The sequence below is a fragment of the Gorilla gorilla genome, chromosome 6 (assembly GCF_029281585.2).
Source record: "Gorilla gorilla gorilla isolate KB3781 chromosome 6, NHGRI_mGorGor1-v2.1_pri, whole genome shotgun sequence".
Taxonomy (NCBI): domain Eukaryota; kingdom Metazoa; phylum Chordata; class Mammalia; order Primates; family Hominidae; genus Gorilla; species Gorilla gorilla.
The window spans coordinates 125,708,351-125,729,712 of NC_073230.2; the positions used below are offsets into that span (position 1 = coordinate 125,708,351).

At 39.5% G+C, this 21,362-nt stretch overlaps 1 protein-coding gene across 3 annotated transcripts in view; it reads left to right on the forward strand.

Annotated features, from left to right (window-relative positions):
• MET (MET proto-oncogene, receptor tyrosine kinase) overlaps positions 1-21,362 on the forward strand; it is a 125,148-nt gene that overhangs the window by 67,094 nt on the left and 36,692 nt on the right. For all 3 annotated transcript variants that reach the window (XM_019031633.4, XM_063708737.1, XM_004046093.5), the window contains 7 exons: positions 156-290; positions 1,058-1,231; positions 15,064-15,224; positions 17,158-17,260; positions 17,360-17,496; positions 18,181-18,342; positions 19,114-19,213. In XM_019031633.4, coding sequence (XP_018887178.1) covers positions 156-290; positions 1,058-1,231; positions 15,064-15,224; positions 17,158-17,260; positions 17,360-17,496; positions 18,181-18,342; positions 19,114-19,213 — 972 coding nt within the window. The remainder of the gene's footprint in view (positions 1-155; positions 291-1,057; positions 1,232-15,063; positions 15,225-17,157; positions 17,261-17,359; positions 17,497-18,180; positions 18,343-19,113; positions 19,214-21,362) is intronic.

Below are 21,362 nucleotides of genomic sequence, written 5' to 3' on the forward strand. Positions count from 1 at the left end.
GACATATTGATTTACAATGAGGGGAACTGTTGGGTCTTCAGTTCAAACACCCACAAGCCCTGCTAATCTGTTATTACCATTATCATCTACATTTTCCACTTATATTTAAACTGAGCTTGTTAGAATAAGGATGTTATAACTGTTTTGCTATTTAGGTTGTGGTTTCTCGATCAGGACCATCAACCCCTCATGTGAATTTTCTCCTGGACTCCCATCCAGTGTCTCCAGAAGTGATTGTGGAGCATACATTAAACCAGAATGGCTACACACTGGTTGTCACTGGGAAGAAGGTAAGCTGTTCCCACAGGGAATTTCCATAGACGTGGTTTTTCCCAAATGCATATTTACAACCAGTGTTACTTGGCCCTTTATAATGTCTCTCTTCATCTTAAATTTACCCCTCCTCCATTAAGTTCTTTAGTGAGTATTCCAGAGATCTTCTGAAATTGAGTTAATTTGTTCTCCAAGAAAGACTAGACCTAAGGGAGGTCTTTTTCAAAACTTCTCCTTTTGTCCTATATTTCTCAACAAGAAAAATAAACACACAGAATGAGAATTACAGTCCTAATGACAGAGCTCTAGTGCAGGCAGATAAATCCTGGAAATGTACATTGGAATCCGACTCCAACCAATAATCCCTTTTCTCCTAGAGAAGAAAGTGCATCTTGATGCCAGAATGACATGCAACCTTACTTAGAATTTTCCAGAGATTCAAGTGTGTTTTCCCACCACTTAAATTATACTCTCTTGTTATTTTAAAATCATCTCAGACAAGGCACAATGTCCCTACTATGTAGAACCTCTAACATTGTGTGGCAATGCTATGCTCATTGGACAATAATGTTACTTTTTCACATACCTGCTAACAATAAAGGAAAGGAAGGAATCAGATTTTTAAAATTTTAATCACTGTTATGACAGGATTTGCACACATAGTTGCTAAGTCTAGAAAATTCCATCAAATGATATTTACATGTACCTTTTGTGTACTTACTTTATAATTAATGAACAAACTAGATACCCCTCTAGAAGCTCTTTCCACCCCTTCTCTTCACAGATCACGAAGATCCCATTGAATGGCTTGGGCTGCAGACATTTCCAGTCCTGCAGTCAGTGCCTCTCTGCCCCACCCTTTGTTCAGTGTGGCTGGTGCCACGACAAATGTGTGCGATCGGAGGAATGCCTGAGCGGGACATGGACTCAACAGATCTGTCTGCCTGCAATCTACAAGGTAGGAATCTCTAACAGCTGGCATACATGTTTTTGTTTGGTGTTTTTCTTTTTTTGGTTTGTTTTGTTTTGTTTTTTGTTTTTTTAGATACAAATCCCACTAATGAAAAAAATTTAAAAATCAGTTTACTCATTTAGCTGTGAGTCATCAGCTAAAGCACCATCTCTCTTGGCTTTATCCCTCGGTCAGGGAGGGGGTGGTGTTTGGGCATCCCCCCGAGTCCTGCACCTGAAGTGCTTGCTTCACATTGTCTAGGTTCTCTCCCTGGGCAGCTGCTCACCTTTAGTGCCATGTGAATAAAAGAGTGGTGGTGAATAAGCAACAGTGCTCCCCATTTTCTCACACTGGGGCCTGTTCCCTCCTGACTCACCCACTCTCTGATTCCTCGCCACTTCCTATATCGGCCAAGTGCCCAGACATGAGCCTCCATCACAGAAGCAGATCTGCTCGTGGCATATCCTGGAACCCTGAGCTGAATCCTGCAAACTGGTGATCCCTGACATGCTGTTCACACAGGACAGTTTTCTTCCTGTCCAATGCATAGATGGTGGCCTTGTCTGTTCACAGATGAGACTGAAGATTATTTCCTGGGGTGAGGTGGGAGGCAAGTGGAGGGTCAACACCCATGGGTGGCTGTGAGTCTTCCTTCAGTGTTCCCAGAAAAAAAAGCAAAGGCTCAACGGATGACTATACTAACATCTATACTTCTGTAAGCCATGCCACTCTTTAATTCATTCCAAAAATATTTATTGAGTGCATACCATTTAGCAGGCTGCCCTCTAGTCCCTGAGGAGATATAGTCCAGAACAAGACGAGCACATCTCTTGCTGATAGAGAACTCAGTTTCTGGCAATGGACATTGGCTCTAACATTGCAGCCATGCTAACTGTGTTGCCTTATTTGCTTAAGCATATATTCGGCACTATGAAAATATCCACGCAATTTTTAAAAATTTCTTAGTCCAAAACATCTTGCTTAAAAACACTTCCCTGGTGAGAACCCAGTGTGTATTTTTCTCTGTGTGCATGTAGAAAAGTTGGACTTTAGTAAATAGTTCTTATGAAAGATTCAAGTTAAAGGTCTCGGTCACCTGGTTCATGCCCAAGTAAACAAAATGTGCGAGTCAGAACAAGAACCACCCCCGAGTGCATGGCTGTTTTCATTTAGTTACGGTTTGGAGCAAGATTTGTAGTGGGTGACTGGGTTTTAAACCAAGTTATTTTCTGTTAGGTGTGACACAGTTATTAAGACTTAGCTTGATTGACCAGAGAATAAACTAAAGACAGTGACAAAACAAATTTAAATCTATACTGTAGTATTTGTGTACTTTTTTGTTGTTCAGTATACTTTTGGAACCGTATGCAATCTTACACTTTTATAAACAAACAACTTCAGCAATTTGAGACATTAGGAATCTGAACTCTGCTATTCCATGAAATAGATATGGAAAATATCTGTGTGTGTGCCCATGCAATTAAATCACAACATTTTCATTTCAAAAATAACCAAGCTGGTATTTTAAGTAAAGAAAATGGTTTGATAACCTGTACAAATGAAACATTTAATTTTTACTAATGTGCTTCCTTTTACTAAGCATAAAAGCTATACTAAAATGCTTAAAAATAAATATTTCAGAATTTTCTGGAACCAGAGAATCTCTTGCAATATTTAAATGTCCCTCCTCTCTCACCCTTCTTAACTCTAGCATTCTATAGTTGATGATTCTCAAAGGTTGCGTCCTACCATGCACAAGTCAGTGAGGCTTAAGCTGCAGTTGGGAAGGCAGGGCAGCTGAGTCCATAAATCCCTCTAGGTTCATAGTTGTTAGGAAGATTTCATGCTGCACCAGACTGTGACAGTTAGCATTCTTCCTGCAAAACATAAGACAGACTCGAGGTGGCTGTTAAGATGGCCGAGTAGGAACTGCTCCGGTCTGCAGCTCGCAGCAAGATCAGTGCAGAAGGCAGGTGATTTCTGCATGTCCAACAGAGGTACACAGCTCATCTCACTGGGACTGGTTAGACAGTGGGTGCAGCCCACAGAGGTTGAGCTGAAGCAGGGTGGTATGTTGCCTCACCTGGGAAGGGCAAGGGATTGGGGAACTCCCTCCCCTAGCAAAAAGAATCCTTGAGGGACTGTGTTGTGAGGAACAGTGCATTCCGGCCCAGATACTATACTTCCCTACGGTTTTGGCAACTAACAGACCAGGAGATTCCCTCATTTGCCTACACCACCAGGACCCTGGGTTTCAAGCACAAAACTGGGCGGCCATTTGGGCAGACAACGAGCACGAGTTTTTTTTCATACCCCAGTGGCGCCTGGAATGCCAGCAAGACAGAACCATTCACTCCCCTGGAAAGGGGGCTGAAGCCAGGGAGCCAAGTGGTCTAGCTCAGTGGATCCCACCCCTACAGAACCCAGCAAGCTAAGATGCACTGGCTTGAAATTCTCACTGCCAGCACAGCAGTCTGAAGTTGACCTGGGATGCTGGAGCTTGGTGCAGGGAGGGGTGTCCACCATTCCTGAGGCTTGAATAGGCTATTTTCCTCTCACACTGTAAAGGGTACAGCTTCAGCAGACTTAAACATTCCTGCCTGCTGGCTCTGAAGAGAGCAGCAAATCTCCCAGCACAGTGCTCTAGCTCTGCTAAGGGACAGATTGCCTCCTCAAGTGGGCCCCTGACCCCTGTGCCTCCTGACTGGGAGACACCTCCCAGCAGGGGTCGACAGACACCTCACACAGGAGAGCTCCGGCTGGCATCTGGTCGGTGCCCCTCTAGGATGAAGCTTCCAGAGGAAGGAATAGGCAGCAATCTTTGCTGTTCTACAGCCTCTGCTGGTGATACCCTGGCAAACAGGGTCTGGAGTGGACCTCCAGCAAACTCCAGAAGACCTGCAGCAGTGAGGCCTGACTGTTAGAAGAAAAACTAACAAACAGAAAGGAATAGCATCAACACAAACAAAAAGAACGCCCACACAAAAACCCTATTCAAAGGTCACCAACATCAAAGACCAAAGGTAGATAAATCCATGAAGATGAGGAAAAACCAGTGCAAAAAGACTGAAAATTCCAAAAACCAGAACACCTTCTCCTCCAAAGGATCATAACTCCTTGCCAGCAAGGAAACAGAATTGGACGGAGAATGAGTTTAACAAATTGACAGCAGCAGGCCTCAGAAGTTGGGTAATAGCAAACTCCTCCAAGCTAAAGGAGCATGTTCTAACCCAATGCAAGGAAGCTAAGAACCTTGAAAAAAAAGCTAGAGGAATTGCTAACTAGAATAACCGTTTAGAGAAAAACATAAATGACCTGATGGAGCTGAAAAACACAGCATGAGAACTTCATGAAGCATACACAAGTATCAATAGCCAAATCAATCAAGTGGAAGAAAGGATGTCAGAGATTGAATATCAACTTAATGAATATCAACTTAATGAAATAAAGTGCGGAGACAAGATGAGAGAAAAAAGAATGAAAAGGCATGAACAAAACCGCCAAGAAATATGCGACTATGTAAAAAGTTCCAAACCTACATTTGATTGGTGTACCTGAAAGTTACAGGGAGAATGGAACCAAGTTGGAAAACACTCTTCAGAATATTATCCAGGAGAACTTCCCCAACCTAGCAAGACAGCCCAACATTCAAATTCGAGAAATACAGAGAACACCACAAAGATACTCCTCAAGAAGAGCAACACCAAGACACATAATAGTCAGATTCACCAAGGTTGCAATGAAGGAAAAAATGTTAAGGGCAGCCGGAGAGAAAAGTCGGGTTACCCACAAAGGGAAGCCCATCAGACTAACAGTGGATCTCTCTGCAGAAACCCTACAAGCCAGACACAAGACAGGGATGCCCTCTCTCACCACTCCTATTCAACATACTGTTGGAATTTCTGGCCAGGACAAACAGGCAGGAGAAAGAAGTAAAGGGTATTCAATTAGGAAAAGAGGAAGTCAAATTGTCCCTGTTTGCAGATGACATGATTGTATATCTAGAAAACTCCATCGTCTCAGCCCAAAATCTCCTTAAGCTGATAAGCAACTTTAGCAAAGTCTCAGGATACAAATTCAATGTGCAAAAATCACAAGCATTTTTATACACCAATAACAGACAAACAGAGAGCCAAATCATGAGTGAACTCCCATTCACAATTGCTTCAAAGAGAATAAAATACCTAGGAATCCAATTTACAAGGGATGTGAAGGACCTCTTCAAGGAGAACTACAAACCACTGCTCAAGGAAATAAAAGAGGATACAAACAAATGGAAGAATATTCCATGCTCATGGATAGGAAGGATCAATATCATGAAAATGGCCATTCTGCCCAAAGTAATTTATAGATTCAATGCCATCCCCATCAAGCTACCAATGACTTTCTTCACAGAATTGGAAAAAACTACTTTAAAGTTCATATGGAACCAAAAAAGAGCCTGCATTGTCAAGTCAATACTAAGCCAAAAGAACAAAGCTGGAGGCATCACACTACCTGACTTCAAACTATACTACAAGGCTACAGTAACCAAAACTGCGTGGTACTGGTACCAAAACAGAGATATAGATCAATGGAACAGAACAGAGCCCTCAGAAATAATACCACACATCTACAACTATCTGATCTTTGACAATCCTGACAAAAACAAGGTATGGGGAAAGGATTCTCTATTTAACAAATGGTGCTGGAAAAACTGGCTAGCCATATGTAGAAAGCTGAAACTGGATCCCTTCCTTACATCTTATACAAAAATTTATTCAAGATGGATTAAAGATGTAAATGTTAGACCTAAAACTATAAAAACCTTAGAAGAAAACCTAGGCAATACCATTCAGGACATAGGCATGGGCAAGGACTTCGTGTCTAAAACACCAAAAGCAATGGCAACAAAAGCCAAAATTGACAAATGGGATCTAATTAAACTAAAGAGCTTCTGCACAGCAAAAGAAACTACCATCAGAGTGAACAGGCAACCTACAGAATGGGAGAAAATTTTTGCAATCTACTCATCTGACAAAGGGCTAATATCCAGAATCTACAAAGAACTCAAACCAATTTACAAGAAAAAAACTAATAACCCCATCAACAAGTAGGCAAAGGATATGAACAGACACTTCTCAAAAGAAGACATTTATGCAGTCAAAAGACACATGAAAAAATGCTCATTATCACTGGCCATCAGAGAAATGCAAATCAAAACCACAGTGAGATACCATCTCACACCAGTTAGAATGGCAATCATTAAAAAGTCAGGAAACAATATGTGCTGGAGAGGATGTGGAGAAATAGGAACACTTTTACACTGTTGATGGGACGGTAAACTAGTTCAACCATTGTGGAAAACAGTGTGGCGATTCCTCAGGGATCTAGAACTAGAAATGCCTTTTGACCCAGCTGTCCCATTACTGGGTATATACCCAAAGGATTATAAAGCATGCTGCTATAAAGACACATGCACACATATGTTTATTGCAGCACTATTCACAATAGCAAAGACTTGGAACCAACCCAAATGTCCAACAGTGATAGACTGGATTAAGAAAATGTGGCATATATACACCATGGAATACTATGCAGCCATAAAAAAGGATGAGTTCTTGTCCTTTGTAGGGACATGGATGAAGGTGGAAACCATCATTCTGAGCAAACTATTGCAAGAACAAAAAACCCAAACACTGCATGTTCTCACTCATAGGTGGGAATTGAACAATGAGAACACTTGGACACAGGAAGGGGAATATCACACACCGGGGCCTGTTGTGGGGTGGGGGGAGGGGGGAGAGTTAGCATTGGGAGATATACCTAATGTAAATGACGAGTTAATGGGTGCAGCACACCAACATGGCACATCTCACATGCAGAGACACACATAGGCTCAAAATAAAGGGATGGAGGAAGATCTACCAAGCCAATGGAAAACAAAAAAAGGCAGGGGTTGCAGTCCTAGTCTCTGATAAAACAGACTTTAAACCAACAAAGATCAAAAGAGACAAAGAAGGCCATTACATAATGGTAAAGGGATCAATTCAACAAGAGGAACTAACAATCCAGATATATATGCACCCAATACAGGAGCACCCAGATTCATAAAGCAAGTCCTTAGAGACCTACAAAGAGACTTAGACTCCCACACAATAATAATAGGAGACTTTAACACCCCACTGTCAACATCAGACAGATCAAGGAGACAGAAAGTTAACGAGGATATCCAGGACTTGAACTCGGCTCTGGACCAAGCAGACCTAATAGACATCTACAGAACTCTCCATTCCAAATCAGTAGAATGTACATTCTTCTCAGCACCACATAGCACTTATTCTAAAATTGACCACATAATTGGAAGTAAAACACTCCTCAGCAAATGCAAACAAACAGTTTCTCAGATGACACTACAATCAAATTAGAACTCGAGTTTAAGAAACTCACTCAAGGCCAGGTGCAGTGGCTCACGCCTGTAATCCCAGCACTTTGGGAGGCTGAGGCAGGCGGACCACAAGGTCAGGAGATCGAGATATCCTGACTAACATGGTGAAACCCCATCTCCACTAAAAATACTAAAAATTAGCTGAGCATGGTGGCGGGCACCTGTAGTCCCAGCTTCTCGGGAGGCTGAGGCAGGAGAATGGCGTGAACCCAGGAGGCGGAGCTTGTAGTGAGCCGTGAGTGCGCCACTGCACTCCAGCCTGGGCAACAGAGCGAGACTCCATGTCAAAAACAAAAACAACAACAACAAAAAAGAAGCTCACTCAAAACCACACAACTACCTGGAAACTGAATAACCTGCTCCTGAATGACTACTGACTACTGGGTAAATAACTGGTACATTTGTTATTTTTCAAGTTAAATAACGAAATTAAGGCAGAAATAAATAAGTTCTTTGAAACCAATAAGAACAAAGACAAAGACACAACATATCAGAATCTCTGGGACACAGCTAAAGCAGTGTTTAGAGGGAAATTTATAGCACTAAATGCCCACAGGAGAAAGTGGGAAAGACCTAAAATCAACCCCTAACATCACAATTAAAAGAACTAGAGAAGCAAGAGCAAACAAATTCAAAAGCTAACAGAAGACAAGAAATAACTAAGATCAGAGCAGAATTGAAGGACATAGAGACACGAAAAACCCCAGGAGCTGGTTTTTTGAAAAGATCAACAAAATTGATAGACCGCTAGCCAGAATCATCAAGAAGAAAAGAGAGAAGAATCAAATGGACACAGTACAAAATGATAAAGGGGATATCACCACTGATCCCACAGAAATACAAACTACCATCAGAGAATACTATAAATATCTCCATGCAAATAACTAGAAAATCTAGAAGAAATGGATAAATTCCTGGACACATACAGCCTCCCAAGACTAAACTAGGAAGAAGTTGAATCCCTGAATAGACCAATAACAAGTTCTGCAATTGAGGCAGTAATTAACAGCCTACCAACCAAAAAAAGCCCAGGACCAGACTGATTCACAGCCAAATTCTACCAGACGTACAAAGAGGAGCTGGTACCATTCCTTCTGAAACTATTCCAAACAATAGAAAAACAAGGGACTCCTCCCTAACTCATTTTATGAGGCCAGCATCATCCTGATACCAAAACCAGACAGAGACACAACACAAAAAAGAAAATTTCAGGCCAATATCCCTGATGAACATCGATGCGAACATCCTCAATAAAATACTGGCAAACCAAATCCAGCAGCACATCAAAAAGCTTATCCACCACAATCAAGTTGGCTTCATCCCTGGAATGCAAGGCTGGTTCAACACAGGCAAATCAATAAACATAATCCATCACATAAACAGAACCAATGACAAAAACCACACGATTATTGCAATAGATGCAGAAAAGGCCTTCGATAAAATTCAACACCCCTTCATGCTAAAAACTCTCGATAAACTAGGTGTTGATGGAACATATCTCAAAATAATAAGAGCTATTTACGATAAACCCACAGCCAATATCATTTTGAATGGGCAAAAGCTGGAAGCATTCCCTTTGAAAACCGGCACAAGACAAGGATGCCCTCTCTCACCGCTCCTATTCAACATAACATTGGAAGTTCTGGCCAGGGCAGTCAGGCAGGGGAAACAAATAAAGGGTATTCAGATAGGAAGAGAGGAAGTCAAATTGTCTCTGTTTGCAGATGACATGATTGTATATTTAGAAAACCCCATCATCTCAGCCCAAAATCTCCTTAAGCTGGTAAGCAACTTCGGCAAATTCTCAGGATACAAAATCAATGTGCAAAAATCACAGGCATTCCCATACACCAATAATAGACAAACAGAGAGCCAAATCATGAGTGAAGTCTCATTCACAATTGCTACAAAGAGAATTAAATACCTAGGAATATAACTTACAAGGGATGAAAGGACTTCTTCAAGAACTACAAACCACAAGCAAATGGAAAAACATTCCATGCTCATGGATAGGAAGACTCAATATTGTGAAAATTGCCATATTGCCCAAAGTAATTTATACATTCAATGCTATCCCCATAAAGCTACCATTGACTTTCTTCACAGAATTAGAAAAAGCTACTTTAAATTTCATATGGAACCAAAAAAGAGCCCGCATAGCCAAGACAATCCTAAGCAAAAAGAACACAGCTGGTGGCATCACACTACCTGACTTCAAACTATACTACAAGGTTGCAGTAACCAAAACAGCATGGTACTGGTACCAAAACAGAGATATAGACCAATGGAACAGAACAGAGGCCTCAGAAATAACACCACACATTTACAACCATCTGATCTTTTACAAACCTGACAAAAACAAGCAATAGGGAAAGGATTCCCTATTTAATAAATGGTGTTGGGAAAACTGGCTATCCATATGCAGAAAACTGAAACTGGACCCCTTCCTTACACCTTTTACAAAAATTAACTCAAGATAGATTAAAGACTTAAACATAAGACCTAAAAACCATAAAAACCCTAGAAGAAAACCTAGGCAATACCATTCAGGACATATGCATGGGCAAAGACTTCATGACTAAAACACCAAAAGCAATGGCAACAAAAGTCTAAATTGACAAATGGGATCTAATTAAATAGCTTCTGCACAGCAAAAGAAACTATCATCAGAGTGAACAGGCAACCTACAGAACAGGATTAAATTGTTGCAATCTATTCATCTGACTAAGGGCTAATATCCAGAATCTACAAGGAACTTAAACAAATTTACAAGAAAATAAAAACCATCAAAAAGTGGGCCAAGGATATAAACAGACACTTCTCAAAAGAAGACATTTAGGTGGCCAACAAACATGTGAAAAAAAGCTCATCATCACTGGTTATTAGAGAAATGCAAATCAAAACCACAGTGAGATCCCATCTCACACCAGTTAGAATGGTGATCATTAAAAAGTCAGGAAACAATATGTGCTGGAGAGGATGTGGAGAAATAGGGAATGCTTTTACACTGTTGGTGGGAGTGTAAATTAGTTCAACCATTGTGGAAGACAGTATGGCGATTCCTCAAGGATCTAGAATCAGAAATACCATTTGACCCAGCAATCCCATTACTGGGTATACACCCAAAGGATTATAAGTCATTCTAATATAAAGATACATGCACACGTATGTTTATTGCAGCACTACTCACAATAGCAAATACTTGAAACCAACCCAAATGCCCATCAAAGATAGACTGGATAAAGAAAATGTGGCACATATATACCATGGAATACTATGCAGCCATAAAAAAGGATGAGTTCATGTCCTTTGCAGGGACATGGATGAAGCTGGAAACCATAATTCCCAGCAAGCTAATACAGGAACAGAAAACCAGACACTGCATGTTCTCACTCATAAGTGGGAGTTGAACCATGAGAACACATGGACACAAGGAGGGGAACATCACACATAGGGGCCTGTCGGGTGGCGGGGGTCTAGGGGAGGGATAGCATTAGGAGAAATACCTAATGTAGATGACAGATAATCTTATGTGTCTTAAACTTTGCAGGCACAAAATCCAGCTAATGTATAGAGTTTCATTTTCTAATACATGCAAGTTAACCTGCTTTTCAAGGTACATGATGTTCAGTGGCTAAAATTCTTTACAGTTCTAGATGTGAGAGATTTCAGGACTGAAAGCCCATTACTTTGCTTCAAACATGGTATCTGATCTCATACTTAAAGAGCAATGACAAATGCTTCAGAAAAGGGAGAGCACTTTTTAATATATTCTGAATGTATTAGGATGCAGTTATCATATCTTGTAGGGTTGAAAATTCAGGCCGGGCGCGGTGGCTCATGCCTGTAATCCCAGCACTTTGGGAGGCCGAGGTGGGCAGATCACGAGGTCAGGAGATCGAGACCATCCTGGCTAACACGGTGAAACCCTGTCTCCACTAAAAATAGGAAAAATTAGCTAGGCATGGTGGCAGGTGCCTGTAGTTCCAGCTACTCGGGAGGCTGAGGCAGGAGAATGGCGTGAACCTGGGTGGCAGAGCTTGCAGTGAGCCAAGATTGCTCCACTGCACTCCAGCCTGGACGACAGAACGAGACTCTGTCTCAATAAAAAAAAGAAAGAAAGAAAGAAAATTCAACCCCAGTGAGACAATAGAACTATTCATTGATCAGAATACTCAGAAAAGCAGTATTATATGGGGGTAGGAAGGTAGGCAGGCAGTATACTGCCACCAGTAAATATATTTGTGACCTCTACTAAAGAGGAAAGGAGACCCCTTTTGGAGTTTTTTTGTTCTGTTTTGTTTTTGTTTTTTAATTTTCTCATGTTTTATCCTAATGGGTTTTGAAAACATGATCATTTAAAATACTGTTGGAATGGGCCCATCAGTGAGGTGATCTTTCACCTGTGAAAAGACAAGGGCTACTTTTGTGGCTGTATCTCCCCTATCCAGACAGGTAGGAGACCCAGCCTCTGTGGCTTTATGCCGGACGCTCATTTCCTGCCCACAGAGTTTCTCTGCCCTTCAGGATAACTCAGAGTTTGCCAGCCATTGTTGGGTCTATCCAAGGGTGTGTAGTTCACAACTGCTTCCTTCCTTTTTCCCTAGAAGGGTAAAGGTTACCCCATAAGCTAAGGGGGAAATGCCCAGCCCAGAGAGAAAAGCTAAGCAGAGCCAGCCTCTTGGATCCTGAGGGGCTAGCAGAGGGCTTATAATATCTCTTCCTATTGCCAGTGCCCCAGTTGCGCAGCTCTCTGCGTCTTTTCTCAAATCATCACCCAATCCCTTTGCCTTTTATAGAAAGTGATGGTGATGATGTGTGTAGAGTGACAGACTTCAGTTTTTACATAGAAAGACGGGATGTAGGCAGTGGGATCAGGCCAACATCAGCCTTGGGCAGCGTTTTCAGTGTGGAAGCCTTCTCATTAGAAGAGCTGGCAGCAGCTGTGTGACTGCCTCAGGCTGAAGAGAGTCCTGGGAGGGTTGGACGTCTTGTTCTCTCCTACTGGATTTCTACCATAATAATAATAAACAGATTTATTTTTCTAGTAGTTCTCATTTGCCTAGACATGGATGAGGTAAATTTTCAGGAAAGGCACAACAGCGTAATGGATCTTTATGGGTAAAATGGCTATCATAAAAGCTTTAAGCTAAAACTTTAAAGGGGTTTGATAACAAGGGTACATTAAGACTTTGGTTTGCAATTATTTACTTAGGAAGGATGGAAATGTTTGCAAGTTTGAATTTGGCTAAAAGCCCTTCTTAATTGTAAAAGAATCACTTTTAGATGTTCACAAACTGAGCTTTAGCAAATACCTTTACTGGTTCTTGAGTTGCCTCTATCTTAGTTTTCCCACCATTGTACTTTACAGCACAATTTACAATATGTCCCCACCCCCAAAAGAGCATTTCCTTTCTCAATTGTCACAAAGCTGCTGAGAAGAAGCTTATTTTTAACTTGGAAATGTGTTTTGTTTTAATAGTTTTAGCCTGAGAGCAATTATCTTCCACACTTTATAGGTGCCTAATGCGGTCTTAAATCATGACTGACCAAGTTTTATCAATAAATCCATTGATAACACACCAGAAATGAGTCTGCAATAATAAAATGAGTCTGTTATTTGCTTAACATCAACCATCAGGGGGGAAAATTTAATCCTAAAAATGAGATATAAAACAATACCAATGAAGATAATTAGGAAAAATTGTTACAATACTGATTTTGGGCCCTCTCTGGTTCCGTTTTTATCTATTTCTAAAAGAAACAACATAACATATGTATTAAATATTACATAATTTTTAAAAGGCTGAGTGTGTCAACTAACCAGCCTGGTATACATCAAATAGTGACCATATTTAAAGAACAAGGAAAAATCTTCCGTCATTAATAAATGTGAACTAATAGGTAAAAAGAAGTAGATTCACTTTTCATTTGTTAGTGCCTGGTGCGTAGGAGGTGCTTTATTAAGAAATAGTTAATGAAACCTGGGCAGTATAACAAGACCCCGTCTCTACAGAAAATTTAAAAATTAGCTGGGTGAGGTGGCACACACCTGTAGTCCTGTCTACTAGAGAGGCTGAGGCGGGAGGATTGCTTGAGCCCAGGAGTTTGAGGCTGCAGTGAGCTAGGACTATGCCACTGCACTGCAGACTGGGCAAGAGTGAGACCCCCATCTCTAAAAATAAATAAGTAAATAATTAATGAATGAATGAATTATTGGCAGATATGTGTTCCAAAACCATCTATATGTTTCATATTATGTTAGCTGCTGAATGCAACTGGGCAAACACTGGACACCAAATGAGGTATTTTTACTATGCAACTTTTGTCTCTGGGTGGGGAATACCATAGCAACCAGAATGTAGTGCACGCAGCCAGTGCACGGAGCAAGGCATATAATGGTTGGACCTTGGCTTATAGGGCACATGAAGGAGTTTGATAAGAGCTCAGTCCGAAGGCTGATGAAGAGTTACAATCAGAGTTATGAGCAAGTAAAAGTCTGGGCCCAACGTGTTTCTACTCATACCCTAAAGAGCCCTAGAAGATGAATTCACTTCAGAATGGCCCAAAAAGGGCCAGGTCCAATGGCTCATGCTTGTAATCCTAGCACTTTGGGAGGCCAAGGCAGGAGGATCACTTGAGCCCAGGAGTTTGAGACCAGCTGGGCAACGTAGTGAGACCCTGTCTCTAGAAAAAAAAAATAGCCAAGCATGGCGGCCCACACCTGTGATCCCAGCTACTCAGGAGGCTAATGTGGGAGGATTGCTTGAGCTCAAGAGGTTGAGGCTGCAGTGAGCCATGATCATGCCACTGCACTCCAGCCTGAACAACAGAGCCAGACTCTGTCTGAAAAAGAAAAGAAAGAAGGAAGGAAGGAAGGGAGGGAAAGAAAGAGAGAGAGAGAGAGAAAGACAGAAAAAGAAAGAAAGAAAGAAGGAAAGAAAGAAAGAAAGAAAGAAGCAAGCAAGCAAGCAAAGAAAGGAAAGAAAGAAAGAAAGGAGGAAAGAAAGAAAAGAAAGAAAGAAGCAAGCAAAAAAAGGAAAGAAAGAAAGAAAGAAAGAAAGAAAGAAAGAAAGAAAGAAAGAAAGAAAGAAAGAAAGAAAGAAAAAGAACGGAAGGACTCAAAAAGCCCCTTTATTCCTACCAAGCTGCATCTGCTCTTTGTCCCATCTTTGGATCTCCTGAAAACAACTTGTTTCATTAACATGTCATGTAGTTTTAATGTTTGTTCCAGATGCTCTGAAATTTGTGACCCTTTTTCCTTTAGTGAAAATTAAATTTTTACTAAATTGTGGGAAAATGAAAGAATTTCAGACTATTTAAGGATATACATTTTGTTTGTTCGTTTTCCATATATGTGAAAAATTATAATATATTGGGTTTTTTTAAAAGTTCTATGTTGTCCTTGTAGGTTTTCCCAAATAGTGCACCCCTTGAAGGAGGGACAAGGCTGACCATATGTGGCTGGGACTTTGGATTTCGGAGGAATAATAAATTTGATTTAAAGAAAACTAGAGTTCTCCTTGGAAATGAGAGCTGCACCTTGACTTTAAGTGAGAGCACGATGAATACGTAAGGATCTTAAAATGCTTTGCTGGGGTGTGCTTGGAAAATAGGTTTTGTTTTTCAATGAATATTTGTTTTAAAATTGCTCAAGAAGCTCATCTCTTGAATTAAAAAGGGTCTTGGCCTGTCACATGCCTTGTGGGTCTGTTCTGTTTTGTTCTTGCAATCCCATTTACTCATTGGATTTGAAGAGAGAGAAAGGTGACATGGTCTAGGTGAAGAGAAGAGGCCAGAAATGGGAGTTTCTCAACCATTTATGCGACAAGTCTTCAGGTGTTGTCTGAGTAGATTTGCAAGAGTAGCACTAGTTGGGATCACTTCATTCTTGGAGTCTTCAAATGTAGAGTTTCCAAAGGCTTTTTCTACAGAAATCAGTAAACAGCTCAGCATGGATCCTCTCTTTTAAATTCACTTTCTAAACCTCAGAAATGTAGTGAGGCAGCTGAATCACGTGTTTGAGACTTTTTTAGATGAGTTAAAATTTATATTCAGCTTATATTTACTGGCACTGCAATATATGGGCTGTATCTCACTGAACCATCCCCACGGTCCTGGGAGGGAGCAGTATCATTCCTATAATACAAAGGAGGTACCTGAAGTTCAGAGAGATGAAGTGTGGCTTCACAGAGGTAATCCAGAGAGTAAGAGCTGAAAAGCCTTCAGCTCAGCTCTGATCAGCTTCTGATCCAAGACCCGTGCTAGTTCTACTGTATTCTACATGTACCCTTCTACAAGCTTTGAATTCCATAATCATCAGAGAATCCAGAAATTATTCATTATCACATAATAACAACACTCAAATATTTAAAGATTTATGGTTGAATCTTTATGATTGATCCCATTCTATCAGGTGGTTATTTTATATCTAATAGAATTCATTTCAGGGTTACACAACGGTCCGAATCTATCCATTTTACTGAGACCAAAACACTAATGAAGGTAATATTTGTTAGCTGAATGGCAAAACAAATTTTTTCTAGAAATCTCCCTTGTAAAATCTCCAAAACTCTTAATCATTGCATATAAATCAGGACCTGTAAAAGTAAAGCATAATTCATTCTCTTCTTTAAAAAGTTATTTAATAGATCAAATTGTATTTAAATTTTTTCAGAACTATACGATTATTCATTCAGAAATAATTCTATGGAAAGCCATCACAATTTCATTATCATTTAAGTAATTTAAATAAGCATGTACAAGTATAACCATAGAAATGTACCTGTTGACATACTTTAATGAAGAGATTGGCCTATTTGTAGTTAGCCCATTGTTTCATATGCAACTGAGATACTATCTGAAGTAGACCAAAGATTATCCCCAAATATTAATATTATCCAAACTTAGATTATTATGCACTATTCAACTGGTGAGGTCTTTATGGATAAGGTCTGATATTTCCTGTTTGTCTGTATAAGTACTATAGTACCATTAATGTAAAGTTTAGTATAGGCAGGGTGCAGTGGCTCACGCCTGTGATCCCAGCACTTTGGCAGACCAAGGCAGGAGGATCACCTGAGCCCAGGAATTCAAGACCAGTCTGGGCAACATAGTGAGACTCCATCTCTACCAAAAAAAAAAAAAAAAAAATTTTTTAATTAACCAGATGCCGTGGCACGCACCTCTAGTTCCAACTCCTGAGTCCAGAGGATCCCTTGAGCCCAGGAGTTCAAGGCTGCAGTGAGCTATGACTATGCCACTGCCCTCCAGCCTGGGTGACAGAGCAAGATCCTGTCTCTTTTTGCATAAAAATAAAAGTTAAGTTTATCATAGTATAGAAATAGAATTATATAATTTTTGGCCTTAATGCTTATCTTGAAACTCTGCTTGCTATTCAAAGCAGTCAGCTCACCATTTAGAGTTAATGTCACTTCCTATAAAACAACCTAACCAGAAAATTCCTTGGATTTGTCATGTATTAAACTTTGGGTTTTTTTTCCAGATTGAAATGCACAGTTGGTCCTGCCATGAATAAGCATTTCAATATGTCCATAATTATTTCAAATGGCCACGGGACAACACAATACAGTACATTCTCCTATGTGGTAAGGAAGATTCTATCCTATCATGTTTGATTTTTACTTAATCTATTTAGAATTATAAGATGAACAAGTTACTTTGTTTTGTTTTTATCTCCCCTCCAGGATCCTGTAATAACAAGTATTTCGCCGAAATACGGTCCTATGGCTGGTGGCACTTTACTTACTTTAACTGGAAATTACCTAAACAGTGGGAATTCTAGACACATTTCAATTGGTGGGAAAACATGTACTTTAAAAAGGTGTTGTAAATTTATTTTTTGTTGCATCTATCAATTTGAATTAATATCTGTACCTTAAAAATTAAGCAGATTGTTTTTTGTGTGTGTGTGGAGAAGAAAAATCAAGATGTTTATTTGTTTACTCTCCTACTGACAAAACTTCCTCCTTCCAAAATTCATCTACTCCTTTTGCTGATTTTTCTTCCTTTCTCTTGTTTTTTAGCAATCCTACTTTTCAGTTTTGTCTTCCCATCCACCCTCTTTATTGTTATAGCTTAGGATCTTAGCTATACTATGAGCTGTGAGAGTCTGGTCATTGATAATAATTTAAAATAAACATTTTCATCAAGATTTGTAATTAGACTAAGTCACTCTGGGGAAGGAAGAAATGGGGAAAATTAGGTCTGGAAGACAGTTATGTTTCTGCTTCTTAGAGTTGGAAGAGCTCAGTTTAATCAAGTACCAAAAGTACTTTAAAGGTTTTTTTTTCAAATCTCAAATGTTTTCCAGTCAAGGATAGCTTGTCCACAACAAAGATAAGTTTGAGATCCAGTCAGATTAAACAGCCTACACTAGAAAAGGCTTCCACTCAGGAAATTCCCACTTAGGAACCATTGAGTTATATCCTTTTGATTTGTGGATATAATTCTAAAATATGTGTATCTCTAATAGCTAAAATTCACTTCCTTAATTTTTTTTGTTCAGTGTGTCAAACAGTATTCTTGAATGTTATACCCCAGCCCAAACCATTTCAACCGAGTTTGCCGTTAAATTGAGAATTGACTTAGCCAACCGAGAGACAAGCATCTTCAGTTACCGGGAAGATCCCATTGTCTATGAAATTCATCCAACCAAATCTTTTATTAGGTAAGTAGAAGCTTCTGATGGGTATAAGAAAACAATGAATACAAGGATGATTTTGCTGTAGAATAGTCAAGAGGAATTGCAGTTTTATCTCTGGCTTTGATGCTGTTATGTTGCTTTTGAAGGCTTCTTTCCAATTCAGGAGAGAAAACTATATTCAGGTTCTGAGTGTAGTTTGACTTATCAATGCTAGTTCATTCCAAGAAGTATCTTATCCTGTTCTATTACATTTAAACAGAGTATAGCAAAATAGTTTAATGTGGCATTGTAGTATACATGCACTTACATTATGTACATATCAATTCTATACTAACCTTAGTGCCCAGAAGTGGAATCACCTTTTTTCTTCCATTCTCTAGAGTATGTTTTTGTCCTGCCTGCTTTACACACAGCTTTTCTTTATGCCAGACTCTCTTTGAATTGATATCTCATTGGACTCAGTTCAATCTGCCTTGTTTCCGTTAATTCTATCAGTCTAGCAACAATAGTTAAGTTCGGTTTTCTTTGTATTTTTTTCAGAGGTGAAATATTTATTTTGTGTAATTCGGTGAATAAAATACAAATGCATTTCTTAAGCTTATGAAATATGCATTTTAAAAATACTTTCAAGTTAAATAAGTTGTTTCCAAAGAACAGTTACCCATGAACTTCCATTTGATGTTGACTGTGCCTCTGACCTGTAATCAGTGCAGGTGATTAAATTGAATCCCTCTCTTACAGTACTTGGTGGAAAGAACCTCTCAACATTGTCAGTTTTCTATTTTGCTTTGCCAGTGGTGGGAGCACAATAACAGGTGTTGGGAAAAACCTGAATTCAGTTAGTGTCCCGAGGATGGTCATAAATGTGCATGAAGCAGGAAGGAACTTTACAGTGGTAAGTCCTTTGAGCAATGGTTCTACTCAGAGCTCTGCATCTTTGCCTCTAACCACGTGGCTTTCATGGTACCTGAGACATCTCAGTTTCGCCTTTAAGGTTTGCTAGTTAATTTCCTTGCAATGTAGCCAAGTAGTATTTTTTATTTAATAACTGAAATTATCTAGAGTCTTGGGCTAACCATGTGGAAAAAATACATACACATACACACATGCACATATAATGTTTAGACAAGAATGAAGATTACCAATTTGAGACAGTGTTTTTTTATGTTTGTTGGTTGGTTGGTTTTGAGGGTTTTTTTGAGACAGTGTCTCACCCTGTCATCCAGGCTGGAGTGCAAGGGCACGATCTCAGCTCACTGCAATTTCCCCCTCCCAGGTTCAAGCGATTCTCCACCTCAGCCTCCCAAGTAGCTGAGACTACAGGCACGAGCCATCATGCCTGGCTAATTTTTGTATTTTTTGGTAGAGACGAGGTTTCACCATGTTGGCCGGGCTGGTCTTGAACTCTTGACCTCAAATGATCTGCCCACCTCGGCCTCCCAAAGTGCTGGGATTACAGGCATGAGCTACTGTGCCTGGCCTGAGGCAGTGTTTTTACAGACAGTCAGTACAAATGGAAATCACAGCATTTCCCTAGTCCCTTTTTAATGCATCATAGAACACGGACCCTTTTGCTCTAATAAAATCCTTGGAAAAGGTTGCTGATCTTGCAGCAGTATTCTTGCGTTTCTAAGCAGCTCACGTATGCTTTCTTACAGCCCCCTGTTCTTCTTATCATTCTTCTTGTCCCTTTGTTAGCTCTTCCTTAAAAGAGCTAACAAAGAAAGAGCATTAGAATATTTATGTTATGTCCTAAAGTGTGAATGTTATTTGCTGTTTCTCCACCTGTCCTTATTTTATACAGGTCACATTAAAGTGGTAGTTTTAGTTTAGACCTTAGAAAGCTTGGAGTTATTTCCAAAGATTCCATACATTTTGTTGGTGTTTTTCTCTAATATAAAATACCATAATCTAGTAGGACTTGAGCACTCAACTCAGAATGAAAGTTCTAAGTGCTCTTGCTCAAGCAAGGTCTTGATTGGTCAGGTGATAGATTGAATTACAGCACTTCCTTTTAGATTCTCCATCCAATATTTCTTGAAGACTAAAGCCACAATGTTCTTTAATTACAAAAACCAATTTGGGGCTAAAAATGTCAAGCCAAATCACCAAATAATAAGGTCATTTCAAATAAGATTTTTCTTGGCCTTCTCAATCAGCCACATTGCATCACCTCTAGAGAGTATTATTAGATTTTTATCATATTCCTGAGAGATTGTACTCTAGGGAGTCACCATATGAAGCAAAGCATTTTGAAACCAATCCCCACACATGGCCACAAACAAAGTTAGAGTACCACTGCTATTAATTTAAAGGACATCAGTTCTCCACAACTAAGCATAACAATGTTTCATTAACCAAATAAGAATAATAGTAACCCTCTTTGGTGTTGGTATGAGACCTTTTAAAGTAGAAATCTGAGAAATTATTAGTTTATCTAATTAATGCTGAGCCTCCATTATTAAGATAATGACTGAATTTCCTTTCTTCTCCCTCATTGGCATTAAAGTGAAACTCAGAATGCCTCTTAGCTTCAGTCATTCATTTGTAATCAAATATTTATTAAAAACTTTTTAGGTGTCACACATGAGAGTTACATATCCCAAGGATGATTCAAACAATGGTAGACGATAAAAATCTTATTTGTTTATATATCTGGAAATATAAACTTCTGTTGTTTTAGTGACAAACATGTTAGTACAGTAGAATTATCCATTAGAATCAGACAAGAGTGAAAAATTCAGTGGATCTATTTTACTATTTACTATTTATTTTACTGTCGTTTGTGAAAAGTACTTTATAAGGAGTTATATATTCATTCCATGTTCCTTGCCACTTATAGAATTTAAAGCTGACCATGATGAATTGAACCCATTTATTATTTAACAAATAAAAACTCTTGGTCAGGTCTGATTTAGATATATAGGTCCAGCCACGATAACTTTAAGTCCAATAAACTTGAATCCTTTCAAAACAAAAACAATCATCTTCATAACAAAATGTATATTAAATTGTTAACATGTGCATTATGCCCTAGGAGCCTG